This window comes from Bufo gargarizans, chromosome 5 (genome assembly GCF_014858855.1).
Source record: "Bufo gargarizans isolate SCDJY-AF-19 chromosome 5, ASM1485885v1, whole genome shotgun sequence".
Classification (NCBI taxonomy): Eukaryota; Metazoa; Chordata; class Amphibia; order Anura; family Bufonidae; genus Bufo; species Bufo gargarizans.
The window spans coordinates 280427336-280453808 of record NC_058084.1 but is presented as its reverse complement, the minus strand read 5'-3'; the positions used below and the strand labels follow the sequence as shown (position 1 = coordinate 280453808).

At 42.3% G+C, this 26473-nt stretch overlaps 1 protein-coding gene across 4 annotated transcripts in view; it reads left to right on the top strand.

The window, feature by feature from the left end:
* MSANTD3 (Myb/SANT DNA binding domain containing 3) overlaps positions 1-23299 on the top strand; it is a 50484-nt gene extending 27185 nt beyond the window's left edge. For 3 of the 4 annotated variants that reach the window (XM_044293198.1, XM_044293197.1, XM_044293196.1), the window contains 3 exons: positions 3384-3443; positions 11345-11473; positions 21040-23299. In XM_044293198.1, coding sequence (XP_044149133.1) covers positions 3384-3443; positions 11345-11473; positions 21040-21449 — 599 coding nt within the window. In that variant the 3' untranslated portion in view covers positions 21450-23299. The remainder of the gene's footprint in view (positions 1-3383; positions 3444-11344; positions 11474-21039) is intronic. The other variant, XM_044293199.1, reaches the window with a different exon arrangement.
* The last annotated feature ends 3174 nt before the right edge of the window (positions 23300-26473 follow it).

The following is a 26473-nucleotide window of genomic DNA, read 5'->3' as shown; positions in this document are numbered from 1 at the left end:
CCAGTGTCCATAAAATTCATAAAGTTGTACCCAGTGTGCATCCATTTTATATAGTTGCCCCCAGTGTGCATCCATTTTATATAGTTGCCCCCAGTCTCCATAAAATACATATAGTTGCCCCCAGTCTCCATAAAATACATATAGTGGCCCCCAGTGTCCATCCATTTTATATAGTTGCCCCCAGTCTCCATAAAATACATATAGTTGCCCCCAGTCTCCATAAAATACATATAGTTGCCCCCGGTCTCCATAAAATACATATAGTGGCCCCCAGTGTCCATCCATTTTATATAGTTACCACCAGTCTCCATAAAATTCATATAGTTGCCCACCAGTGTCCCTAAAATTCATATAGTTGCCCCCATTGTCCCTAAAATTCATATAGTTGCCCACCAGTGTCCCTAAAATTTTTATAGTTGCCCCCAGTGTCCATAAAAATGCCCCCTTTGAATTTACATGAACCCCCTTTGTTGCCCAATACTCGTTGGTGGATTAGTGGACCAGTAGTTATAATACTTACCTTTTAGGAAATAGTATCCCGTTCCTCCGACGTCCGTCCTCTCACTCCGCAGACTCGCCCGAACTGTTCGGGTGTTCGCGCATGCGCAGCGCTATCTCCGACACACAGGATATACTGCGCATGCGCGGACTCATAATAATGGAGAGGCGGCCCGATGACTGTCTTCAGCTGTTGTGCGCAGGCGCGGCACAGCGATGCGGCCGGCCAGAAGAGGCCGTATCCATGGGAGACTCAAATAAACAAAGGGATCGCATATAAGGATTTATTGGAAGAAAGGTAGCTTTTTGATAATTACATAGATAGGAAGATATGTTCTGTGGGGGTAAATAAATTAGTTAAAACATATTTAATGAAGTGGGACAACCCCTTTAACAAGCTTTGCCTCTAATGCCTCCAGATGTAAGGCAGCTATCCTATAAGTCAATATTGAGCTCTTAAAATGAGCTTTGAGACATGATTTGGATATTAAATAATCCAGCACCTCATCTGCAGACAGCTGTTTCGGACACAGGACTCCTACCCAGTTAAGCCAGTACTCTCTGCTCTGCACTGATGAGGGGCAATCACCCCGAAACAGCTGTCTGCAGATGGGCTTATTTTAAGATCTGAATATTGACTTATAGGATAACTGCCTTACATTTGGTAGCATTAGAGGCAAAGCTTGTTAAGAGCTCATTTGCATTTCTCCTCTCCCATTGTGAATGGATTAATGGAATTTATTTACCAAAAAAATTAAACATATACAGACTTATTTTACATAATTAAAAAACGAATCTTTATTTCATGATGGAATAACCTTTAGATGGTAATATATTTTCCTCAAAAAGCATTTTATATTAAACCGATTAAAAAAAAAAAAAAATCGGATCACTTGAAAGCGAAGTTGACTAGGTGTATGTTTGAGATTATGGAAGTGTTGCACTAATGGTGCCTCCTTTTTATTAGTCAGAATATTGGACTGTGTTGACTAATTCTATCTTTGTTTTTTTTAATTTTTTTTTTTTTGCATGTCCCCTAATAGAATATTTTTTTCCCTGATGAAGGGTGGTTGAATATCTTGCCCTTAGTTACATTACCGCATTGGGCACATCCCAGGCAAGCAAATGTGCCCGGATTGGCACTGCCAGTAATGGTAGTTTATGGGTCAAGTTTTCTAGAGCCTAGGTCAGACCGAATCAAACTGTCACGTATATATTCATTGGCCGTCTGTATGACATGAGAGGTTTTGTATGAAATGTACTAGGTGCGCTTGTCTGTAAAATGTGCTAGTGTTTGTACACAATTTTTCTGATTGCAGGACTCCGTAGAGTAGGTTGTAACACAAGGAATCCTAGTGTTTGTTCCTTTAACTATGGTTTTAGGTTTCAGAAGGTCGTCCCTAGTCAGATTGTTAATTTGATTTAGGTGTTGGTCCAAAAGTTGTTTTGGTAACTCACGACTAGATAACTTCTTTATAATTTGTGTCATCCTAAGGTCGACCACTTCTGGGTCCGACGCTATTCTTTTGACCCTCATTAGTTGTGAAAGTGGAAAGGATCTTACTAAACCTGGCGGGTGATAACTGTCAAAACATAAAAGACTGTTCCTATCTGTAGGTTTAGAAAATATATCATAATGTAATGAATTGTCATATATAGGGCTGCAACGATTAATCAATGTTATCGATAATATTAGATAACGGGATTCGTTGTCAACAAATCCTGTTATCGAATAATCGGCCGATTCGTTGCTATGCAGACGGGAGCGGGCGGTCAGGCGCTATGCCTGCGGGTCCTTGAACTTTAAATCGCTGCATCTTTATTACCTTACAATGAAGCTCCAGTAACAGGCAGAGCAGGCAGCGGCGTAACGTCACTTACTCACGTGACACGCATGCCTGCTTTATTCATAAAGTGGGCGGAGCAGGCACGTCACACCAGCTCTGCCTGTTACTGGAGCTTCATTGTAAGGTAATATAGATGCAGTGATTTAAAGTAAAAGTTACTGCCGGTTAAGGAGTACTGCTGTGAGCGGCGGGGCCGGGGCTGTTATGGGGAGGGGGATCTGTGGATGGCACTATTATGGGGAGGGGGATCTGTGGATGACTCTGCTATGGGGGAGATCTGTGGATGACACATAGCATAAGATATAGCATGGTCATCCACAGGTTCCCCTCCCCATAATAGTGCCATCCACAGATCCCCCTCCCCATAATAGTGCCATCCACAGATCCCACATAACCGTGCCATCCACAATTTGTTTTAATATGGCCTTTGAACATAATTTTTCAAGTAAAATCATATAAACCCCTTTTATGTCATTCCCCCCCCCCGATTAATCGATGAAATTATCGACAACGAATCAATTATTCAAATAATCGTTAGCTGCAGCCCTATTCATATACCTTAAGAAGCACATCAAGCAATGGAAGTTCTGTAACTTTTTTTTTTTTTTATCCACTTTAGTTCGGATCCATGAGGACAAACCTATTATTATAATGAGAGAGAAAATGATTATTGAGTGCAAGCCCTCAACTAGTCCCCCCCCCCCCTCCCCCCTTAAGACAAGAGAAGTAACATCATTTGGCCTATATAATTTCGTACAAAAATAGCAACATTACAGATTATCCTTTCGTTCTTTGAAAATTGGTATGAAAAGAGGCAATGGAGCGCCTCAGGGCAGTGGCAACACACCAACTTTTAGTGTTCAGAAATACCTCACCCCATCATGCCTCCCAGTCCTCTATTAAGAGCTAGCCAGGGACTGCACACTCCAGATATATCCATCCAGAGACCCCAAATAGCCTCGAATTTTGAGAGGCAATTTTGTTTAAGATAGACCCCCCTTTCCAACCTTATAACTAAACTATAATTTAACTTTGCAGTAAACTCAGTTGCGCTCGGAGGCAGCGGCTGTATCCACTTTGCTGCTAATGTTTTATCAGGTATGTAAAACATTCTATTTATTCCTGTAAGGCCAGGTGCCTGTAAGTTATCAGAATCAAAAATTCCAAGCAAGCACATTTTAGGATCAGGAGAAATATTTGCACTGTATACTTTATTAGTTTTATTATTTATTTCCAATATAATCTCAAGGCACTGCAACGCAATAACATGTGGAATAGATCAGCCCCTGCCTCCTCGCATTTTGGACAGGATGAGTCTCCTCTATACCCCACCTTATACATAATGGAGTTTTATATACCCTATGTATCATGAAGAACTGTGACATTCTAGCTGCTTCACTAAGAGAAAAGGTCGGGGTCAATGCCAGTTTTTCTTCCCATTGGATATCAGTTACAGCCCCAACATAATTTTCCCATTGTGTCTTAACCTTGAGCGAGAATTTATTCAAGTATTCCCCATGTAGCGATTGATGGACTATCGAGATAGCCCCCTTTACTGAACCCATTGCCACTATTGTGTTAAGCGTCTGATTATAGGTATATTGTAGTGATGATAGTTTGGGTTGTGCATCTTAAAGGGAACCTGTCACCGGGATTTTGTGTATAGAGCTGAGGACATGGGCTGCTAGATGGCCGCTAGCACATCCGCAATACCCAGTCCCCATAGCTCTGTGTGCTTTTAGTGTGTAAAAAAAACCAAACGATTTGATACATATGCAAATTAACCTGAGATGAGTCCTGTACGTGAGATGAGTCAGGGACAGGACTCATCTCAGGTTAATTTCCATATGTAGCAAATCGTTTTTTTTACACAATAAAAGCACACAGAGCTATGGGGACTGGGTATTGCGGATGTGCTAGCGGCCATCTAGCAACCCATGTCCTCAGCTCTATACACAAAATCCCGGTGACAGGTTCCCTTTAACTGAGTATTTATAAAAATGAGTGGAAGGGAGGCCAAACTCGGAGCATAGCTGTTGAAAGCGTTTCTAAAGTCCCAGGGAATATAGCTGATCAATGTTCCAAAGTCCCTTTTTTTTATTTTTTTTATTCCCCCCCCCCCCCCCCCCACTGGGAGAAGACCGTCAATTGAGATAGTTCTGGTAGGGCTGGATTGTTCCATATGGGAGAAATATATTCAACAATCCCCCCCCCCCCTCCCCCCCCCCCTAGCCTTCCCCCACACCTTTCTCATGAGCCCCAAAATCACTGAGGATTTTATTTCTGAATTCACGGCGGAGAGCATCCCGATGCCCATTCTGTAAGCCTACTTCCCCTCCCAGCACTACCAACTGCGTGCCATCCCCTAAAATGTTGCAATTGGGCTGAAAGGAAGTATATGAAAGGATTATGCAGTGCCATACCACCCGCATCCTTTCCTCTTTGCAGAGTTTCATATTTGATTTGACTCCTTTTTTCTTTCCACAATAAAAATCTAAAGATTTGTGAAATCTTGTGAAAGTAATGCATGGGTATCCATACCAGTGAGTTGTGAAGCATATATAAAAGTTGCGGCATTAGCACCATTTTAATCAAGTTACCACCAAATGACCCCCCCACCCCCACCCCGTATCGATGATCGCCGAAAACCGCAGGTCAATTCAGACCTGCGGTTTGTGGCGGCGTTCAGGCGGTGCCATCGGGTTCCCATGCGGCCGTAGGGGGGACCCGATGGCATGGAAGGCATCGAGCTGCCTTCCGGTGAAGAGCCTGTGAGATACAGCTCCCTGAATCTCACAGGCCCCGGAAGCTGTATGAGTAATACACACTGTATTACTTATACAGCCAATGCATTACAATACTGAAGTATTGTAAAGGATTAGACCCCCAAAAGTTTAAGTCCCAAAGTGGGACAATTTTTTTTTTAAAGTTTCAAGTAAAAATAAACAAAAATGTCATTTTCCCCAAATGAAGTTAAAAAAATAGGTAAAAAAATGGGGGGGGGGGAATACATATTAGGTATCGCCGCGTCCGTATCGACCGGCTCTATAAACATATCACATGACCTGATCCCTTCAGATGAACACCATAAAAAATTAAAACTGTGCTAAATAAGCAATTTTTTTGTTACCTTACATCACAAAAAGTACAACAGCAAGCGATCAAAAAGGCATTTGCCCACCAAAATAGTACTGGTTGGTAATAGTAATGGTTAGTACTAAAATCTAACCATCACCTCATCCTGCAAAAAATGAGCCCCTACCTGAGTCAATTGAACAAAAAATAAAAAAAATTATGGCTCAGAATATGGAGACACTAAAACATATTTTTTTTTGTTTTAAAAAAGCTGTTATTGTGTAAAACTTACATAAATAAAATAAAAAGTATACATATTGGGTATCGACCGGCTCTATAAAAATATCACATGATCTAACCCGTCAGATGAACACAATAAAAAATGCTAAATAAACAATTTTTTGTCACTTACATCACAAAAAGTGTAATAGCAAGCGATCAAAAAGTCACACGCACCCCAAAATAGCGGCAATAAAACAGTCATCTCATCCCGCAAAAATCATACCCTACCTAAGGTAATCGCCCAAAAACTGAAAAAATTATGGCTCTCAGACTATGGAAACACTAAAACATGATTTTTTGGGCTTAAAAAAAGAAATCATTGTGTAAAACTTAATTTAAATAAATAAAAAGTATACATATTAGGTATCGCCGCATCCGTGACAACCTGGTCTATAAAAATATAACATGATCAGATGAATGCTGTAAATAACAAAAAATAAAAATGGTGCCAAAACAGCTATTTCTTGTTATCTTGCCTCACAAAAAGTGTAATATAGAGCAACCAAAAATCATATGTACCCTAAACTAGTACCAACAATACTGCCACCCTATCCTGTAGTTTCTAAAATGGGGCCACTTTTTTTGAGTTTCTACTCTAAAATTTGCCCAAAAATTGAAATTCTGAAATTTCATCTCCATTTGCCAATAACTCTTGTGGAACACCTAAAGGGTTAACAACGTTTGTAAAATCAGTTTTGAATACCTTGAGGGGGGTGTAGTTTTTTAGATGTGGTCACTTTTATGGAGTTTCTACTCTAGGGTTGCATCAGGGGGGCTTCAAATAGGACATGGTGTCAAAAAAACCAGTCCAGCAAAATCTGCCTTCCAAAAACCGCATGGCATTCCTTTCCTTCTGCGCCCTGCTGTGTGCCCATACAGTAGTTTACGACCTCATATGGGGTGTTTCTGTAAACTACAGAATCGGGGCCATAAATATTGAGTTTGGTTTTGCTGTTAACCCTTGGAACTGGAAAAAAAATTATTAAAATGGAAAATCTGCCAAGAAAGTTAAATTTTTCATTAATTCTTGTGGAACACCTAAAGGGTTAACGACGTTTGTAAAATCAGTTTTGAATACCTTGAGGGGGGTGTAGTTTCTAGAATGTGGTCATTTTTGGGTGGTTTCTATTATGTAAGCCTCGCAAAGTGACCAGACCTGAACTGGTCCCTAAAAAGTGGGTTTTTGAAAATTTCTGAAAAATTTCAAGGTTTGCTTCTAAACTTCTAAGCCTTGTAACATCCCCAAAAAATAAAATATAATTCCCAAAATGATCCAAACATGTAGACATATGGGGAATCTAAAGTAATAGCTATTTTTGGAGGTATTACTATGTATTATAGAAGTAGAGAAATTGAAACTTGGAAATTTGCAATTTTTTTTACAAATTTGGGGTAAATTTAGCTAATTTTTTTTTATAAATAAAATTTATTTTATTTTTTTTTAACTTCATTTTACCAGTGACATGAAGTACAATATGTGACGAAAAAACAATCTCAGACTGGCCTGGATAAGTCAAAGCATTTTAAAGTTATCAGCACTTAAAGTGACACTGGTCAGATTTGCAAAAAATGGCCAAGTCCGTAAGGTGAAATAGGGCCGAGTCCTTAAGGGGTTAAAGCTTAAACTCTGCTAGTAATGGCGATACACGTTCTTCCATTTCTCCTCTCTCAAGACTTTGTAGTAGTGGCGTGGTTCTGAGCAGGCAAGCCAGAGGTTCTATAGCAACGGCAAATAGGAGAGGGGACAAGGGACAGCCTTTCCTTTTACCCCTCTCCAATGCCAGGGAGACCAAGAGGGGCCAGTTTGTGCTTTAATGATAGTAGCTAATGGATGACTGGCACTCTCTCCCTCCATAAAATACTAAAGAAATGTTTATCCCCAGCTCTATTAGATGGTGTTTTTTTTTTTGTTTTTTAACAGTCCTAGGGCCTCCTTCCAGTTAGTGGCATTTTCAGTGATGAATTTGCAATGTATTTAGATTCAGTATTCAATGCCCTATTAGAGCGCCCCACTGAGCGAGCCCTACTTTTTGTCTTGTGCACACCAATACCCTTATTATATAGTCCTCTAGCATATGCCTTCATTGTGTCCCATACCGTTGATATGGTAGCAGACCCAATGTTATTGGTAAAAAAAAAAGTCTAGCAGAACCTTGGAGGTGGTATCACACGTATCTACTAAGTGAAGCCAGAATGGGTTTAGGCGCCAATAAAGCCTTGAATTCTGTCCTACGTTTCCCAATCTCAACTGCACCAGAACAGGGGAGTGATGAGAAACACTACAGGGGAGATAAGAGATCTCCTGAATTGTATCTCGTAAGGCTGGAGAGCCAAGTACCAGATCAATTCTGGACAGTGAATTATGGGAAGAGGAAAAGCACGAGTATTGCCGTACTCCCTGATGCCCAACCGTCCAGAGATCGCAAAGATAAATTTTCAACATTAGCCTAGCCAATGAGGTGGGCGATGGAGCTACTACACAAGCCTCTGGATCAAACTTCTCAAGAGACTTATCCATATAAATATTAAAGTCCCCCATCATCAATATGGGAACGAACACCAGGGAATCTGGCCGTAAATATCAACACTTTCTTTATAATCTCACTTGAATACGGTGGGGGGATATATATTGCCACAAGTATTAACCTGAATTGAAAAATGGTACAGTCAATACATTTAAATCTTCCCTCATCATTGCACGTTTCTCTCGCAACAAAGGGAAGAGTCTAACTCCCCGGGCATGTGTGAAATAGGTAAAATGAAATTCATGCGCCATCCATACTTTATGTATTAAATGAGTTTTATAAAAAGAAAAAAATTACTTTTCAACACAAAGTTCAATAAATCTATGCTAAAATGATTTTCATCATCTGAAAAATCTTTGTTGTATCAAAACCTCCTTAACATAATCAATGCTATCTTCAGTGGGAATATTAGTATACAAACTTGATACATCCATCGTGACTAAAAAAATATTAGTCCCCTGGATTTCTAAATTCTGTAGTATTATTTAAAATAAAGGACCTGCCTAATTGCGCATATGGGCGTAACAATTGATCAAGCATGACTGCGGCTGGTTGAAAGATAGATTCACAGCCCGAAATTATAGGATGGCCAGGGCGATTGATTAGGCTTTTATGGATTTTTGGGAGTACAGGTCCTTCTAAAAAAATTAGCATATTGTGATAAAGTTCATTATTTTCTGTAATGTACTGATAAACATTAGACTTTCATATATTTTAGATTCATTACACACCAACTGAAGTAGTTCAAGCCTTTTATTGTTTTAATATTGATGATTTTGGCATACAGCTCATGAAAACCCAAAATTCCTATCTAAAAAAAATTAGCATATCATGAAAAGGTTCTCTAAACGAGCTATTAACCTAATCATCTGAATCAACTAAATAACTCTAAACACCTGCAAAAGATTCCTGAGGCTTTTAAAAACTCCCAGCCTGGTTCATTACTTAAAACCGCAATCATGGGTAAGACTGCCGACCTGACTGCTGTCCAGAAGGCCATCATTGACACCCTCAAGCAAGAGGGTAAGACACAGAAAGAAATTTCTGAACGAATAGGCTGTTCCCAGAGTGCTGTATCAAGGCACCTCAGTGGGAAGTCTGTGGGAAGAAAAAAGTGTGGCAGAAAACACTGCACAACGAGAAGAGGTGACCGGACCCTGAGGAAGATTGTGGAGAAGGACCGATTCCAGACCTTGGGGGACCTGCGGAAGCAGTGGACAGAGCCACCGTGTACAGGCGTGTGCAGGAAATGGGCTACAGGTGCCGCATTCCCCAGGTCAAGCCACTTTTGAACCAGAAACAGCGGCAGAAGTGCCTGACCTGGGCTACAGAGAAGCAGCATTGGACTGTTGCTCAGTGGTCCAAAGTACTTTTTTCGGATGAAAGCTAATTTTGCATGTCATTCGGAAATCAAGATGCCAGAGTCTGGAGGAAGACTGGGGAGAGGGAAATGCCAAAATGCCTGAAGTCCAGTGTCAAGTACCCTTAGTCAGTGATGGTCTGGGGTGCCATGTCAGCTGCTGGTGTTGGTCCACTGTGTTTTATCAAGGGCAGGGTCAATGCAGCTAGCTATCAGGAGATTTTGGAGCACTTCATGCTTCCATCTGCTGAAAAGCTTTATGGAGATGAAAATTTCATTTTTCAGCACGACCTGGCACCTGCTCACAGTGCCAAAACCACTGGTAAATGGTTTACTGACCATGGTATTACTGTGCTCAATTGGCCTGCCAAATCTCCTGACCTGAACCCCATAGAGAATCTGTGGGATATTGGGAAGAGAAAGTTGACAGACGCAAGACCCAACACTCTGGATGAGCTTAAGGCCGCTATCGAAGCATCCTGGGCCTCCATAACACCTCAGCAGTGCCACAGGCTGATTGCCTCCATGCCACGCCGCATTGAAGCAGTCATTTCTGCAAAAGGATTCCCGACCAAGTATTAAGTGCATAACTGAACATAATTATTTGAAGGTTGACTTTTTTTGTATTAAAAACACTTTTCTTTTATTGGTCGGATGAAATATGCTAATTTTTTTAGATAGGAAATTTGGGTTTTCATGAGCTGTATGCCAACATCATCAATATTAAAACAATAAAAGGCTTGAACTACTTCAGTTGGTGTGTGATGAATCTAAAATATATGAAAGTCTAATGTTTATCAGTACATTACAGAATATAATGAACTTTATCACAATATACTAATTTTTTGAGAAGGACCTGTATATACGTAACCGGAATCCTAGGGTGATCTACCTTGAGGAAATCATGCACGCTGTGAATCCGAACTCCCTTTAGACACAGGTAGCTATATTTACTTTTTATAAGCTTTGTTGCAGATTCATGATCGCTATGTATGCTCGCTATATATGTTGGTCTTCAGTGACTTTTGACTAACTTTTTCCTATGAAGTTCGTGTGATGTTTATTCCATCCTAATGGCTCTTTGTGTCACTTGCTGATGGGTATATTAACCCAGGATTCGGCTCGAGATATTGTGAGATCAATTTGGAAATAAAATTCAATATAATAAGCAGTTGGATATTTGCCTTGTAGCTATATATGTACCCAAGTGCATTTGGTCTTGTGGCAATTTTTTCCTCCTGACACTCGATCCTGACACACACACACACACACACACACACACACACACACACACACACACACACGTTTAGCCCTGTGATATTTTGATAGTACTTGACCTTTTATATATCTCAATGTTACTAGGCCATGTAATCATGATATTGTTTTGTTGTTTTCCTCTCTTTTTTTGGGGGGGGGGGGGAGAGAGAGAGATTATGTCATAATGTCTTTGAATCATGTTATATGATTACACAATTATGTATATCACTATAATTAAATTATGCATAGTATTTTAAGCTGATCATGGTATAAAATTTTCCAATTGTGATTTACTGCCATAATTATCATGTTTTATGTATTCTGATTGTGCATTTTTTTTTGGTAGCCTGAAGAGGGGGACCAAAATTGGGCCCAAAACATTGTAATAAATGTTCCACTGATGGAAACATTATTTTATGTATTGTTATTAAAAACATAATTTTACTGAAATGGCACAGATTGCTAACTTATTTTTTTTTCATATATTCACTATTCTATAGCTTTCCACAAAGGAGACCTAGAAATCCTCATTGACGAACAGGGAAAAATCCAGACAGAACCAATAAGGAATGTCTCTGCCACTGAAGCAGTACGTGCAGAGGGCACTTCCCCCAACAGTATAAAAAAAGGTAACATTTTCAGAATTGTATGTACAGATGTGGACAAAGTTATTGGTACCTTTTTTTCATTTTGTTCAATAAACTAACATTGCTCAATTCCAAAGTGTTAGTTATTGAAAAGGTTCTATCCACCATTTATTTCCTGACACAGCAGAATGTTTCACTCCAAAATATTTTGATAGTCTTCTGATTTCATGTTTCTTTGTGCATCCATCATGGCTGGGATGCAGTTTCTTTTTGAAAGCTTCACCTTATAGATAGAAGAGGTAAAGACATTTGCCAATCATATGGCATGGAAAGGCCTAAGGATTATAAATGTAATTACAATTGAATTTTTTATTTTTTCCCCCAGAAATTATATATTTATTAGATTGTTTTCTACCCTTAGCTTTAGATCTTTTTTATTATGTGTTTTTAGAAACTTTTGTTCCTAATAATTTCCCTCACTCTTGTCCCATGTAAAAGAGCCCAAAGGCTACCCATGCATACGCATACAACTATTTTCTGACGCCCACCTTTTCATGCACGCTTGGCTGGGTCTTGCAAATGTTTAATGTTAAAGGGATTGTCCACTTTTGTAATATTGATGACCTGTCCTATTTGTATACAATTTGCAGCCAAACACTTTGGGGGGGTTTATCAAGCTTTGCGCTCCAGAATTCTGACTTTTGCAAAAAAAAAATCAGTTGCGCAATATTTTTGTGACTATTTGCATTTTTACACCACTCACTCCAGTTTTGAAAAGTGGGCATGGTTAGCTATTTTAAGGAGTTTAAACCCAGATTTTTGACTCCCAAAGCCACTCCAGTAGGGAGTGGTGCCAATGTTTTATTTCATAAACGCCATATATTGGTAGTGCAGTGTGTGCATTATTACATAATAATATTATTCTGTTTAGTTCATTGATATCAGACTGTCCACTGCCATGTTCATCATTCTAATTACTCCTTGCAGACACACTGTAACTATTCCATTGGGCTTTGTTGTCAGGACTCTGCCCCCGATCAACAGCCCTATACTTATAGATTATGTACAGAGGCATATCCACTGCAGATAGATCTGCTCAAATTGACTGGTGTGCCAAAGTTAAAGTAAATGGATCAGCCCCCTTCCAACATGCTGACATCTGTAATATTGACCAGGATTAAATTGTGTTATACATATTATTAAATAAAATTGTCTTAAAGCTAATTATTGGGAAGTATATAGGGTGGTTTGCCCCTTTTGGGCATTTTGGATATTATTGAAAAAGAATCTTACTGACTTGCTCTTCTCCATTCTGTTCTGGCAACATTCAGTTATCTTCCGATCCTTGACCTTTTATATATCCTGACTGGGTCATTTGCTGTTGTGGACAATCGATTACCTCAGTTGCAAGTTGCAAAAATCCCCAAACGGCATGTGACCCAGCAGTGGCGAGTGCAACTTGGGGACATGACACCATTGAGACCAGTCATTGGCTGCAGTTGAGTATGCAACCCTGTCCAGAAGTTTAGAAGCTGAGGACTGGAAGATTGAAGAACGGAGTGGCAGATTTTTTTCACTAGCTCTAACACTCTGCTGGTGACATCATCATTATGGCTCTCCCTCCTTTTTTTAATGAGGAGCATTAAAATTATACAAATTGCTGGAAAACAGCTTGGTAAAAAAAATAATATAATTAATTTCACATTGTAGTTGTTGTAAGTTCACTTTTGTCCATCCTTTTGCCTTTGTTTTTGAAAATTGTTTTTATTTAAGACATAGTACTTTGTACATACAACAAAATGTACATCTGACACATACAAACATGTCCTGCATAAAGAAGAACAATGAATACCTTCCATGATCAAAGCAAGTTATCTAAATATCGCATTCAAGCCTGTGTTTTAATCCAGCAAGAGCCTTCCGTAGGTCATATACTTTGCAGCCTAATAATGGCGTAATAGTACTCTCACTGTTTCAGCCTGTCTAGCGTGCCTTTCAGTTGCTCAGTCAGAAACCATTGAGTGAGAGTAAAGGGTCTCCTAATGCTTTCAACCTCTGAGTTGGTGAGGAGTTGTACCAGGAAACGACACAATTTTTTGATGAACTTTCCCTCCTTGCATCTCTCTACCTTTCTCCTTTCCAGTGCCAATAAACCTTTCATGTTTTCTATGACTACCTCTTTTGTGGGACAGAGGGTTGCAACCAATTCTGCAATAGGCTCCTCTTAGTCACCATGCAAATGGCATGAAATAGGATAGGTAATCTTTGCTCTGTTGTACCTTCCCCTCCCTTTTCTTCCTAATAATGAGATAAATAAATCATAGGTCTTAGAGGGCTCTTAAGGCTCCAAATGTCCTTAACTGTTTGTGCTATTTGACCCCATAGAGCATAGGTCTGCGGCAGGCCCAAAGGCTGTGATATAAATCAGTATGTGGCATAAGACACTTTGGGCATCTTGTCAATCTCCCAGGTCTACTAAGAACTGGTGGCAGATTAAAGGCATATATGGCATTATGCTGAAATGCGTGTCCCTCCAAGATTCATTTAATATAGATTTTTCTCAACGCCCACCAGCCTATCAAAATCTTGTCTCCTGCCTCCTGATATTCCAGTATCTGGGCCCATGGTCTAAATGTCAGTGGGGGCAGCCCACCCCCCAAGGCTTCTCTAATTTGAGAATATAAGAAAGATGGGGGTTGAGTTGAGGGCCTGTCTTTCTTTTTGTAAGATCTTATCAAAACTATTTTAAATGATTTCCCTAGAGGGATCAGACAGTCTGTCGGTGAGAAATGTTCTAACATGGGCAAATTGGATGTTCTGGAAAGAGCTCAATTTTATATTTATCTCTGACCTCTTGCTGAGTTAGCCACCTACTTTGAGTTATGCATCACATGTTGAGCTATTAAGATCCTCTTCACTCTCCACTCCTTAAAGAGACCACTACTCCTACTCTTTGAATTCTGGATGGCCCCACAGTGGTAAGTATTTAGATACTTTCTGACAAAGGTGGAAACTGCCCAGGTATGTCTGTCTAAATAGATCTTAGTTTCTTAGGTATCTAGGCAGGTCTTTTAGACCCGTGTGGAGCAGGTTGGAGGTTTCCAAGGGGAGCACAAGTTCCTCTCCAGTGCATAATCTGAATGAAAGCTTGCTTGTATGTCGTACCCAGTCTATAATATGTCTAAATAGACAGGAAAGATTATATACGCTGATCGGGCATATTCATTCCCCCTTTATTTTGAGGGCCATGAGTTTTTTCAGACCTATCCGAGGGCGTCTTCCTTGCCATATGAAATGTGTAATTTCACTGTATAGCTTAACTATATCTACATGTTTGATTAATACGGGTAGAGTCTGAAGAGGGTATAAGGTCTTAAAAGGTTCATCATTTTATTTAAGTGTATCCATCCTAGAAGTGATAGAGGTAGATTATGCCATTTTTGTAACTTGAGCTATTTTATGAAATAGGGGAGTATAATTTTTAGCTTGTATAGAGAATCCGCCCCATGTCCCACTTTAATCCCCAAATATTATACTGTCTTTCACTATAGGTATGCCATATTGTTGATTCCTGATTGACCATATCTTTCCCTTGCTTCAACTGTAAGAGTGCACATTTTGCAGTGTTGATTCTGAAGCCTGAGAGATTTTCAAATTCCTTTATACTGTTCAACACTCCTTGTAGTTCCTCCCGGGGTCTTTCCATGAATAATAGAATGTCATCTGCAAAAAGGGCTTCTTTTAGTGCAATACTGCCTACTCTAATACCCTTGAACTGCCCCCAAGTGCTGAGGTATCGTACCAAGGATTCCACTGCCAAGTTGAACAGGAGAGGAGACAGCAGGCATCCCTGCCTGGTACCCCTGTATAAGTCAAAGGGATCAGATAAAAAAAACTAAAAAAAAAAACTTGCGTGCCTATCCTAGCTTGGGGGCTGGAATACATTTGCGTAAAGTATGTCCGAAATGAACCCACAAAGCCCATTTTATCTAACATCTGCCCTAGCCACTCCCAATGTATGTTATCAAATGCTTTTTTTTCACCTTCTAAAGTGACCAGGGCGGGGGTCGAAACATCCTCCACCCTACGATCCATCACATCAAGGTCTGCTAGGACTCTGCGTATGTAGGTGGTCGTCGATCTTCCCTTCACAAAGCCGACCTGTGTTGGGCTAATCAAGCTCGGTAGAAGTTGAGCTAGCCTATTAGCCATTAGTTTAGAAAAAATTCAGGTCTTGGTTGATGAGGGAGATCGGGCGCTATGAGGATGGGCTCTCGGCAGGTTTACCTTTTAGGAGCAGTCTGATGTGGGCCATATTCATCTTACCTGAGAGCTTCCCCCTCATGCAGAATTGCATTAACCACACATGACCTGATAGGTGAGACCTGCACTTCCAGTATTTTATAAAAGTCACCCAAGTAGCCATCAGGTCCCTGGGTCTTGTTCCCTGGCAATTGTAATTTGTATCTCTTCAGCCATAATGGGTGCATTTAGGAACCCAACTGCTCAGGGGATGGGGCTGGAAGACTTAGACCAGTGGTGCCCAACCATTTTTCGTCTGAGGGCTGCACTAGACTTGGTATAAATTTTGCGGGCCGGAACCAGGTATCTTTTCCAGAAAGAAATGCAAACGCTGTGAGGGGGCACATATCTGGGCATTACTACTGTGATGGGGACACATATCTGGGCATTACTACTGTGATGGGGGCACATATCTGGGCATTACTACTGTGAGGAGGGCACATATCAGGGTATAACTACTGTGAGCTGTGAGGAGGGCACATATCTGGGCATAACTACTGTGAGGGGGCACATATCTGGGCATAACTACTGTGAGGGGGCACATAACAGGCTATAACTACTGTGAGGAGGGCACATATCTTGGCATAACTACTGTGAGGGGGCATGTGTGACAATTACGTCTGAAGTGGGCACATATCTTGGCATTATTACTGTGAGGGGGCATGTGATGTATACATGCGTGTAATGTATGTAGTGCAGTATGTGATGATCACACACTGCACTACATACATTACACACATGTATACATCACATACTGCGCGGTCACCTTCTTCTGCTGGTCTACCTTGATGTCTGGTCTTTAGGCTTCAGTCAGATCCTCCTCCGCCATGCTTGCGCTGTGTGCCGGACACCACCAGGAGCTGGCCCCTCCTCCTTTCATCTCCCGCCAGCTTCTCCTACAGCAGGGCGCTCTATCTCTCCAGTGCCCACCCAATCTTAACAATCAGGGGCATAGCTAGAAATGACTGGGGCCCCATAGCAAAAAATGTATGGGCCCTCCCCTCCCGGATCTCCCACCCCCACATACCTATCGGACCTCCCACCCCTTCCAGAGCTCCCACCCAAACACCCCTCCAGGACCTAAAATCCCCACAGCCCTCCCTAGATCCCCCTTCAGTGTCGTCCACAGATATTCCGCCCCCCTTCAGTGTCGTCCACAGATATCTCCCCCCCCCTTCAGTGTCGTCCACAGATATCCTCCCCCCCCCCCTTTCAGTGCCGTCCACAGATATCCCCCCCCCTTTCAGTGCCGTCCACAGATATCCTCCCCCCCCCTTTCAGTGCCGTCCACAGATATCCTCCCCCCCCCCTTTCAGTGCCGTCCACAGATATCATCCTCCCCCCCCCCTTTCAGTGCCGTCCACAGATATCCTCCCCCCCCCCTTTCAGTGCCGTCCACAGATATCCTCCCCCCCCCCCTTTCAGTGCCGTCCACAGATATCCTCCCCCCCCCCTTTCAGTGCCGTCCAGATATCCTCCCCCCCCCTTTCAGTGCCGTCCACAGATATCCCCCCCCCCTTTCAGTGCCGTCCACAGATATCCTCCCCCCCCCTTTCAGTGCCGTCCACAGATATCCTCCCCCCCCCCCTTTTCAGTGCCGTCCACAGATATCCTCCCCCCCCCTTTCAGTGCCGTCCAGAGATATCCTCCCCCCCCCCTTTCAGTGCCGTCCACAGATATCCTCCCCCCCCCCTTTCAGTGCCGTCCACAGATATCCTCCCCCCCCCCCTTTCAGTGCCGTCCACAGATATCCCCCCCCCCCTTTCAGTGCCGTCCACAGATATCCTCCCCCCCCCTTTCAGTGCCGTCCACAGATATCCTCCCCCCCTCCCCCCTTTCAGTGCCGTCCACAGATATCCTCCCCCCTCCCCCCTTTCAGTGCCGTCCACAGATATCCTCCCCCCTCCCCCCTTTCAGTGCCGTCCACAGATATCCTCCCCCCCCCCCCCTTTCAGTGCCGTCCACAGATATCCTCCCCCCCCCCCTTTCAGTGCCGTCCACAGATATCCTCCCCCCCCCTTTCAGTGCCGTCCACAGATATCCTCCTCTCCCCCCCCCCCTTTCAGTGCCGTCCACAGATATCCTCCCCCCCCCCTTTCAGTGCCGTCCACAGATATCCTCCCCCCCCCCCCCCCCCTTTCAGTGCCGTCCACAGATATCAGATACCAGGAAGACGGTGCATGCGCACTTCGATGCCTCTGCCAGTGGGCCTGTGTGAGATTACGGCACTTATCTTCAATTTCACAGAGGCAAGTGCAGTGAATAAATTAGCTAGGAGGCGGCACTGGGCGGGGAGATTGCAGGCACAGGCAGCATCGCTTTGCTGCCTGTGCCGTTTGCAGCGCGCCCTGCGCTGATAAAGTCCGGTCACTGCACAGGCCGCATGACACGACTTCGCGGGCCGCAGGTTGGGCATCACTGACTTAGACCATTCAGGAAACCCGCTTCTACCTCTCTACAATCTGTGTAGGTTTACAATATAGATTTGAGTAGTATTCCAGAGCCCCTCCGGGACCATGCAGCTGGTACAAGGGACGTTGGCCATCAGTCTACATGCCTTGTTCCCATATTTATGGCGTTCCAATTCCCATTGAGACTTGTAGATACCCTCCATCCTTTCTGACCAAATCTCGCCTTGCCCCAATCCATGATTTTTTTTATGGTGTGATGAGTGGGTTTGTATGATTTCTCTATACAGGTCTTTTAAAGGGCTTCTGTCAGCCCACTAAACCTTTTTTTTTTTTTGAGGGGGGGGGGGGGTTAATAATAATCCCTACACTGTGAGCTCCCTATACATAAGCTAAATATTCATTTTTGTTCAGTAGATTTTGTTAAAAAGCAATTTTTATAATATGTAAATTACCTTGCTACCAGCAAGTAGGGCGGCTACTTGCTGGTAGCAGCCGCATCCTCCTCTCATAATGATGCCCCCTCCGCTGTGTGATTGACAGGGCCAGGGAAAGGGATCGTTCTCTGCTGGCCCTGTTTGAATTCAAAATATCGCGCCTGCGCCGTACCTGTCTTTAATCGGCGCAGGCACACTGAGAGGCGGCCGCTCCATCCTCAATGCGCCTGCACCAATGACGTCACATCTACACCCGGCGCAGGCGCATTGAGGATGGAGCGGCCTCCTCTCCAGTGCGTCTGCGCCGATTAAAGACAGGTACGGCGCAGGCGCGATATTTTGAATTCAAACAGGGCCAGCAGAGAACGATCCCGTTCCCTGGCCCTGTCAATCACACAGCGGAGGGGGCGTCATTATGAGAGGAGGATGCGGCTGCTACCAGCAAGTAGCCGCCCTACTTGCTGGTAGCAAGGTAATTTACATATTATAAAAATTGCTTTTTAACAAAATCTACTGAACAAAAATGAATATTTAGCTTATGTATAAGGAGCTCGCAGTGTAGGGATTATTATTAACCCAAAAAGAAAAAAAAAACTGTTTAGTGGGCTGACAGAAGCCCTTTAAACCTCCTTACTAATTTTGATATACTGCGCCTTGGTGGTCTTTTGGACCCCTGCTACATAAGCAATCAGGCGGCTCCTTAGCACCGTCTTGCCTGCCTCCCAAAACAGTGTTGGGTTATTGACGACATGGTCTTGATTCAGAGTACTGTACTGCAGCCACCAACTCCGCAAAAAATTCATCTTTCACCAGGAAGGACAGGAATTTCCATATAAACTCTGTTCCCCTCGGGACTGTGTCCGCCAAGGTTAAGACAACTGGTGAATGATCGGATATCACCAGATCCCTGATTAGTACCTCCTGTACCCTGGCCAATAACTGGGGATCTGTAAGCCCGTAATCGATTCTAGACCATAAATTTTGCGCATGAGAGTAAAGAGTATATTGCCTACCATCAGGATGTGAGACCCTCCATGCATCTAGCAGCGCTGTATCTGCTAGGAACGCTAATAAAATACACCACCACCCGTCCTCATAGTGGCCCCAGATCTATCTATCTGCTTGCGATCTTCCTTTAGAATAGCTACAGCATAAGATCGTCCACCTTATCTCTGAGTTCCCTGACCGCTTGTTGCAACATATCCACTTTGGTATTGGTGCCTCCTAGGTCTTCCTCCACGCATAATGTTCGTTACTCGAGCTCATCGATACGGTATCCTTGTTGTGTAAAAGCATCTTGCAATTCTGTGAGGGCCGTTTGCGCCGTTGCCGATAGCGAGGCTTTGAGGTCCGGGGGCAGATGGTTTGCCGCTTCAATGGCCAGTCGTTTAATATCTGTGGCTGGTAGGGGGCTAGATCCGAAGATATCCTCTTGTGTGTAGGCTGGCTGTAGGTCATGCGGCACATTGTTCGGGGTGGTGTCAATGTTATCCGCCGCCATTTTGGGCACAATGCTAGACTGAGCAGTCATGCGGGGAATCCCACACAGTGGTAGGGGAAAAATAAGCCTTTAGGCAGTCTATGGAGGGTAATGCCACTTGGAAGGTAGTGGAGCTCCGCTAGACACGTCGGAAGTCCTTGTCTTTTTGTATTTGGCTCCATTTCCCTTGCCTTTAAACTTCTTGATAGTATGGGCACTTGCAGAATGTTAAACAGTTTAACTAATGGAATGAGTATTGATGACATGATTACTGATGCCCATGATATTATTTACACAGTAATCACCTACTTGATCTATCTCTACAAAACAGTTAATTACAATAACCTTTAATATTGTCAGTGCCTTTAAAGGAATAAGAAAAGATTTAATTCTTCTCATAATCTTGTATGAATGAAAAAAACATGATATTCCTAAAAATGAAATGCTTAAATGTGTCCTGCAAAATTGTAAAGCTGTTAGGATGGGCCATGAATATCACATCAGTGGGGGTCTATCGCTTGGTACCTTTGCTGATCAGCTTTAATATTTTTTTTGTAGTGGCTGTTCCTGGAACTGCAATTAAATTCAGTTCTCTAGGGTGAACAGTTCTGAATAATAGCATAATTAGTCCTAAAAGTATGGATCTGTGCCTGGTAAATAATGAAGTAGACATGGTGCTTGCTGGAACACCATGATCTGTTGAATCACATGATCAATTGATTGCTGGGAGCCAAAACCAACAATTCCGATATTGATGGCCTTACCTAAGGATAGGCTGTCAGTTTTGTAGGACCCCAAATGACTTCCGTTGTCACCACATGTCAATTAAAGTTATCCTAAATTACTGTTGGGCTACATTCACACTGCCATAAGTAGGGCATGTATAGTTGACAAAACAAGCAGATATCATCAGAGAGAAGTAGGAATATTGTCAACGCATAAAATTGTTGTATTTGTAATATATTTCTGTTTATTACCTAGAATCCTATGTTATCCTCGACAGAGACCTATATTCACCAGAAAAGTCTAATATCGTGAACATGCAGAAATGTCAAGGAAATTTGGCATCACCTTCCTGTTCCACTGCAAGAATAATGGGTAACAGGACCTATAGAAGCAAACCAACCCAGAATGGCATTCTGACAAAGATGCATGAGGAAGAGCATCATCAGCAGATGTCTATCCTCCAACTGCAGTTAATTCAGATGAATGAGGTGCATGTGGCTAAAGTGCAACAGATAGAGCGTGAATGTGAAATGGCTGAGGTGGAACACCGAATAAAGATGGAGATCCTGAACAAAAAGAAAATGTACTGGGAGAGGAAACTGCAAACTATTACAAAAGAGTGGCCAGTAGCATCATTCAACAGACCGTTCCCAAACTCTCCTTGAATCATAACCCTTGTAAGTGTTCAAAAGATACTTGGGGGAAACACTGGCAGCAGCACTGTACATGGCTCAACCATCACGATGACTATCAGTAGGCCCAAACACTGGCAACAGTTGCTGTGTAGGAAAATAGTAATTATATATATATATATATATATATATATATATATATATATATATATATATATATATATATATATATTCAGGAGCAAGATGTTTTGCTTTTAGTAGTAATAAAAACATAACATGCATATGGCCTGTCTGCTGTAACACAAAGCTTATGACGACATAAGCTGGAAAGTATGGTCTTTCTTCCCACAGACTATTTTTTTATTTTACAAACATCAAGTTCACTTTTTATTATGTTGTGTGTATTGTTTGTTTGCTGGATTTCTTTGGTACATTATTTGGATAAAATATGGATAATTGCTATCCATTTATGAATCTGTGAAAATGGTGTAATTTGGAACCAAAATGACCACAGTTCTTCTGGATGAGACCAAAATGTAATGCAAGAGTAGTTGAAGTATTGATGATGGAGAGTAATGTGGCTGTTATTTCTCACATCCACTGTAATGTTTACTCAGTCCTCCACTGTAATGGGTCTAAGGTTATCCAGGTATTGAAGAGGCCAAAGGTACAAAAAAAACCATTGTGTCTTATTTATATCATATTATCTGACTGATAAATCAGGGTTGCGGTGAACCTTGACTGAAACACTCTACCATTTAAGCACAAATAAAGATGAGTGCTGGACACCCTTGTGTTTAACTACACTAAACTTTCCACTGCTACTCATCTATTACTGGCAGTATTTATGTAATTGAAAATAGAAATGTGTTGAATACCCAGCGGTGCTCTGACTTCGTTTTCTATACTCTTAATATACCTTCTTATGTACTAGAGTGAACAACCTCTTGGCTCCAGTTGGGGAGAAAAAGGAATTTTCCCAGGCACTCAAAAAGTAAATGAAAATGGTGGAAAATCTGATAAAAGTAATGTTAAAACCCGACATTGTAGTATTGGACTAAAGGTGGCCATACACATTAGCCAGAACTAGGTTGATGGTTGAACAAACATTTCTCTGAAACAACCATACACATTTTACTCCATATTGGCCGTAGTGGTTAAAACTGGCCATACACATTGAATTCAACTGAACAAATGATCTTTCTGGGAAAGTCCTTACCAAGAAAGATCTTTTAGGCCAAGTTCACACTTCAGTTATTTGGCTAGTTATTTATTTTAGTTATTGTGAGCCAAAACGAGTAGTAAAGCCTACTCTGAGATCAGGTCTGTTGTAAAGATTTTCACCTCTTCTGTCTTTTTGGCTGCCACTAGTTTGGGCTAGCAATAATTGATCAAAATAACTGACCAAATAGCTGTGTGAACTCAGCCTTATCTGACTATTGGCTGAAAATTTCAAACACAGCTGACTTCTTTTCAGATGAATGGCCGTCATTGGTCAGCTAAGCTGATTGTTCATTCGAAAAAGGGTTGTGCCCTGCTAAGATGTTTATATCCTATCCGACTCCTAGCTCCCCTGCCGATCAGCTGTTTGACATGATATTGAAGACCTATACTGAGCATCAATATCTTTGCACCCTTTTAGTTTCCTCTGACGATTGATCGTTTTGGTTGAAATTGTCTGTATTTATCAACTTTAGCCTAATGTCTATGGGTACCTTAAGAAAACCAAAAAGAGAAAAAGGCATTTATGTTGGAGAAAAAAAAAAAAGACTGATTTATTTTAGCGTGTGAGAAGTGTAGTGAATCCCCAGTCTAGAGTAAATTGTATTGCACAAATGAAAAGTAATAATTTGTAAGTGAAAATAAACTATGATTCCAGAGGGGTTTTTTTTTCGTTTTTTTTTTTTCTTTAGATCGGTCTGTGCTTATCTGATTTTTGTGTGGCTGCCTCTTTTTTTTTTTTTTTTTTTTTTTTAGCAAATTGTCCAAATTAGGATATTATACTGTATAAGGCCTCTTTCACACTACCGTTTTTTTTTTCCGTTTTGCGGTCCGTTTTTTGCGGTCCGTATAAGGTCCGTATACGGAACCATTCATTTCAATGGTTCCGCAAAAAAACGGAATGTGTTCCGTATGCATTCCGTTTCCGTTTTTCCGTTCCGTTGAAAAGATAGAACATGTCCTATATTTGGCCGCAAATCACAGTCCGTGGCTCCATTCAAGGCAATGGGTCCGCAAAAAAAACGGAACACATACGGAAATGCATCCGTATGTCTTCCGTATCCGTTCCGTTTTTTGCGGAACCATCAATTGAAAATGTTATGCCCAGCCCAATTTTTTCTATGTAATTACTGTATACTGTATATGCCATACGGAAAAACGGAACGGAACAACGGAACGGAAACGGAACCACAACGGAAGCAAAAAACGGAACAACGGATCCGTGAAAAACGGAACGCAAAACACTGAATTCAACATACTGTAGTGTGAAAGAGGCCTAAGACAGATCATTGCCTGTATCTCACCTATTAATGATTATAATGTAAATTATGCGGGAAGCACCAGTATCATATCTTTGTTTTATTGTGAAAGTATTTTGCGCACACACAAAAGCACAAAAGAGGTACTGAAAAATCTGTAGCAATGTTGGATGCAATTCATCAGTGTCTACATGATGCCCGGTTTTCAGTCATACACAAACCTGATGATTAAATTCTACATTTAATCGGAATTCATTATGAATTTCACAAATTCTACTTTGAAATGAATCAGAAGTTTTGGAGGCTCAATACAGATGAATTCCACAAAAGATGCCCAGTGAGGAACACATAAGCCTGGCCGCAGGATATTGTCTGGTCTGTCAGGCAATATCTTACCTCTCAAGCAGAGACGCTGTTCTGAACTCAGCCACTGATGTGCTAGGATGTGTCTGTTCCACACACAGCAATAAGACACACAGGACAGCCATTTTAGGGTTTTACAGGGATGGTGTAAGGGATTGGGAAGATATTTAGTTAGATATCTTAAATTACTTAAGATTATCATTATGGAGAGGAGAGGATTAAGTTAGTGCATTGTGTGTCTGTTATAGCCAGGGTTGGAGCGGACTGTTTTTCACTACACATGAACTATTTAATGTGTAGTGGCCAGTCTTTTTTCAAAAAAACCTGTTGCAAAGCTACTTCAGTTTATAAATGCGTATTTATAAGCGTATTTTTGTGTGTCAAAAGCACCTTCCGTCCCCTGTCCCCCCCTTCCTTCGAGGACCTGTTGCCCAGCTTCTACAGTTTACAGGGCTGCCATTATAGCACTACTGCAGTGGCAGGCCCATAGAAGCTGGATGACCAGGCCCAGCCACTTCAGGTCTGTGACAGTCTCATTAGTATATACAATACAAAAAAGAAATATCGCATACAAGGCTGCACCTATTATTATAAAAATATCAAATTTATTAGCAAACACTAAAACTCAAAGGATAAAAACATTGTATACAGTTGAAACAGTGTGTGGACTAGACATGTGTCCAACACACAACCCTACAACACACCAGTTTCTATATAGAAACATACAAATACTGCTAACATGATACAAAAGTACATGAATATAAATAACATAAAAAATTATAAATAGACATCAAAAGATCAAGGATGTTCATCATAATATATAGATCTGTGGGCATGGTGTGTAGTGGAATACGCCCCACGCATATCGCCAGGTCAAACTGTCTTCCTCAGAGGTGCAGCCTTGTATGTGGTATTTCTTTTTTTTGTATTGTATATAGTTGTGTAGCAATACCGTGGTTGGCACTCGTTTAGATTTGGTGTGCCCCCTATGCCCAATTTCTTAATCAGTGTCATTAGTATGCACTTCAGTGCTGCATGGTACTTGCCCTCAATGTGGGTTGGGGAAGGGGCTCTCTCCCAACACACATAAGTTTTTTTTTAAAAGAAATTATTTTACAGGTTTTCAATGGGAATTGAATCCTAGACCTTCTGTGTTGCATACAGCAGATTTACCACTACAATATAGAAGTGCGCTGTTGTAAAGAAAGGATTTAATTTTTTTTCCCCGGCGCCTCCACAACGGCACTCCAGGAGGGTGTCCACGCCTCCCCAGGTAAGGAAACAATGTAGAAGCTCAGACTTAAAAGACCCCCTCCCCTTACCTGCTTCAGTTAGTTGTTTCCTGTCCTCGGGATCGTGTGGAAGCCACTTCTGCTACGTCAGGGGTTCATCGCGCACGGCCTGGATAACTTGCCCCATCCGGGAGGGCCGTGCAGAGGTCGGGGGGTTGTCAGGTTCTGTCCCCGTTCCTTCGGCATAAGTCCTTCTGTAATGGCAGCCCCGGGCTTCCGTTCCCTGGCTCATTGCGGGAACAAGGGATCGCGCGCGGGCGCACAGGCCGGAAGTTAAGTTGCCAGTCCTCGGCGTCACTTCTGGTGGCGGGTGACATCAGAGGACTGGCGGATATAGGGCTGGGGGCACGGAGTTCGGGAGGAGGCACATTACTATTCCCTCACTGGTGTGGTGCTGGTGTTATAGTGTAGCCATATTACAAAGCCCTGAAAAGATTCAAATGTTATCTTTTCCCCTCCCCCACGACAGCACCACTGAGAGATGGCTCCGCCTCCATGGACAGGAAACCTGTAGCATAAAAAAGGTGGAGACACTCTCCCACCTCAGCGAGGTTTCCTGTCCCTGGAGCAGGAGACTTGTAGCTTTTTTCTAGGGACCCTTGACCAAGAAATCCTAGGAAAGCCTAGAGGGTCATGTGGTCTTACCAGACCGGGCGCCGGGTCCTTCTCTCTTAGAAGATTGGGGGGATGGTCCGGGACGTCCCTTGATCTTCAGGGCTATTTGCACTGGTCCCTCAGAGGAATGAGACCTTGTGGGGGCCGCAGCACAGAGGATGGCTGCTGCTGGAGGAACATGCCAGAGGGCTCGCACGTGGAGGCTGCATACTGACCCAGGATCAGTGGAGCGCGCCGGAAGTCGTGGGACTGACGTCACTGGTAAGACGTGCGTTCCACAGGCCAAGTTCCGGTCAGGTGACCGGAA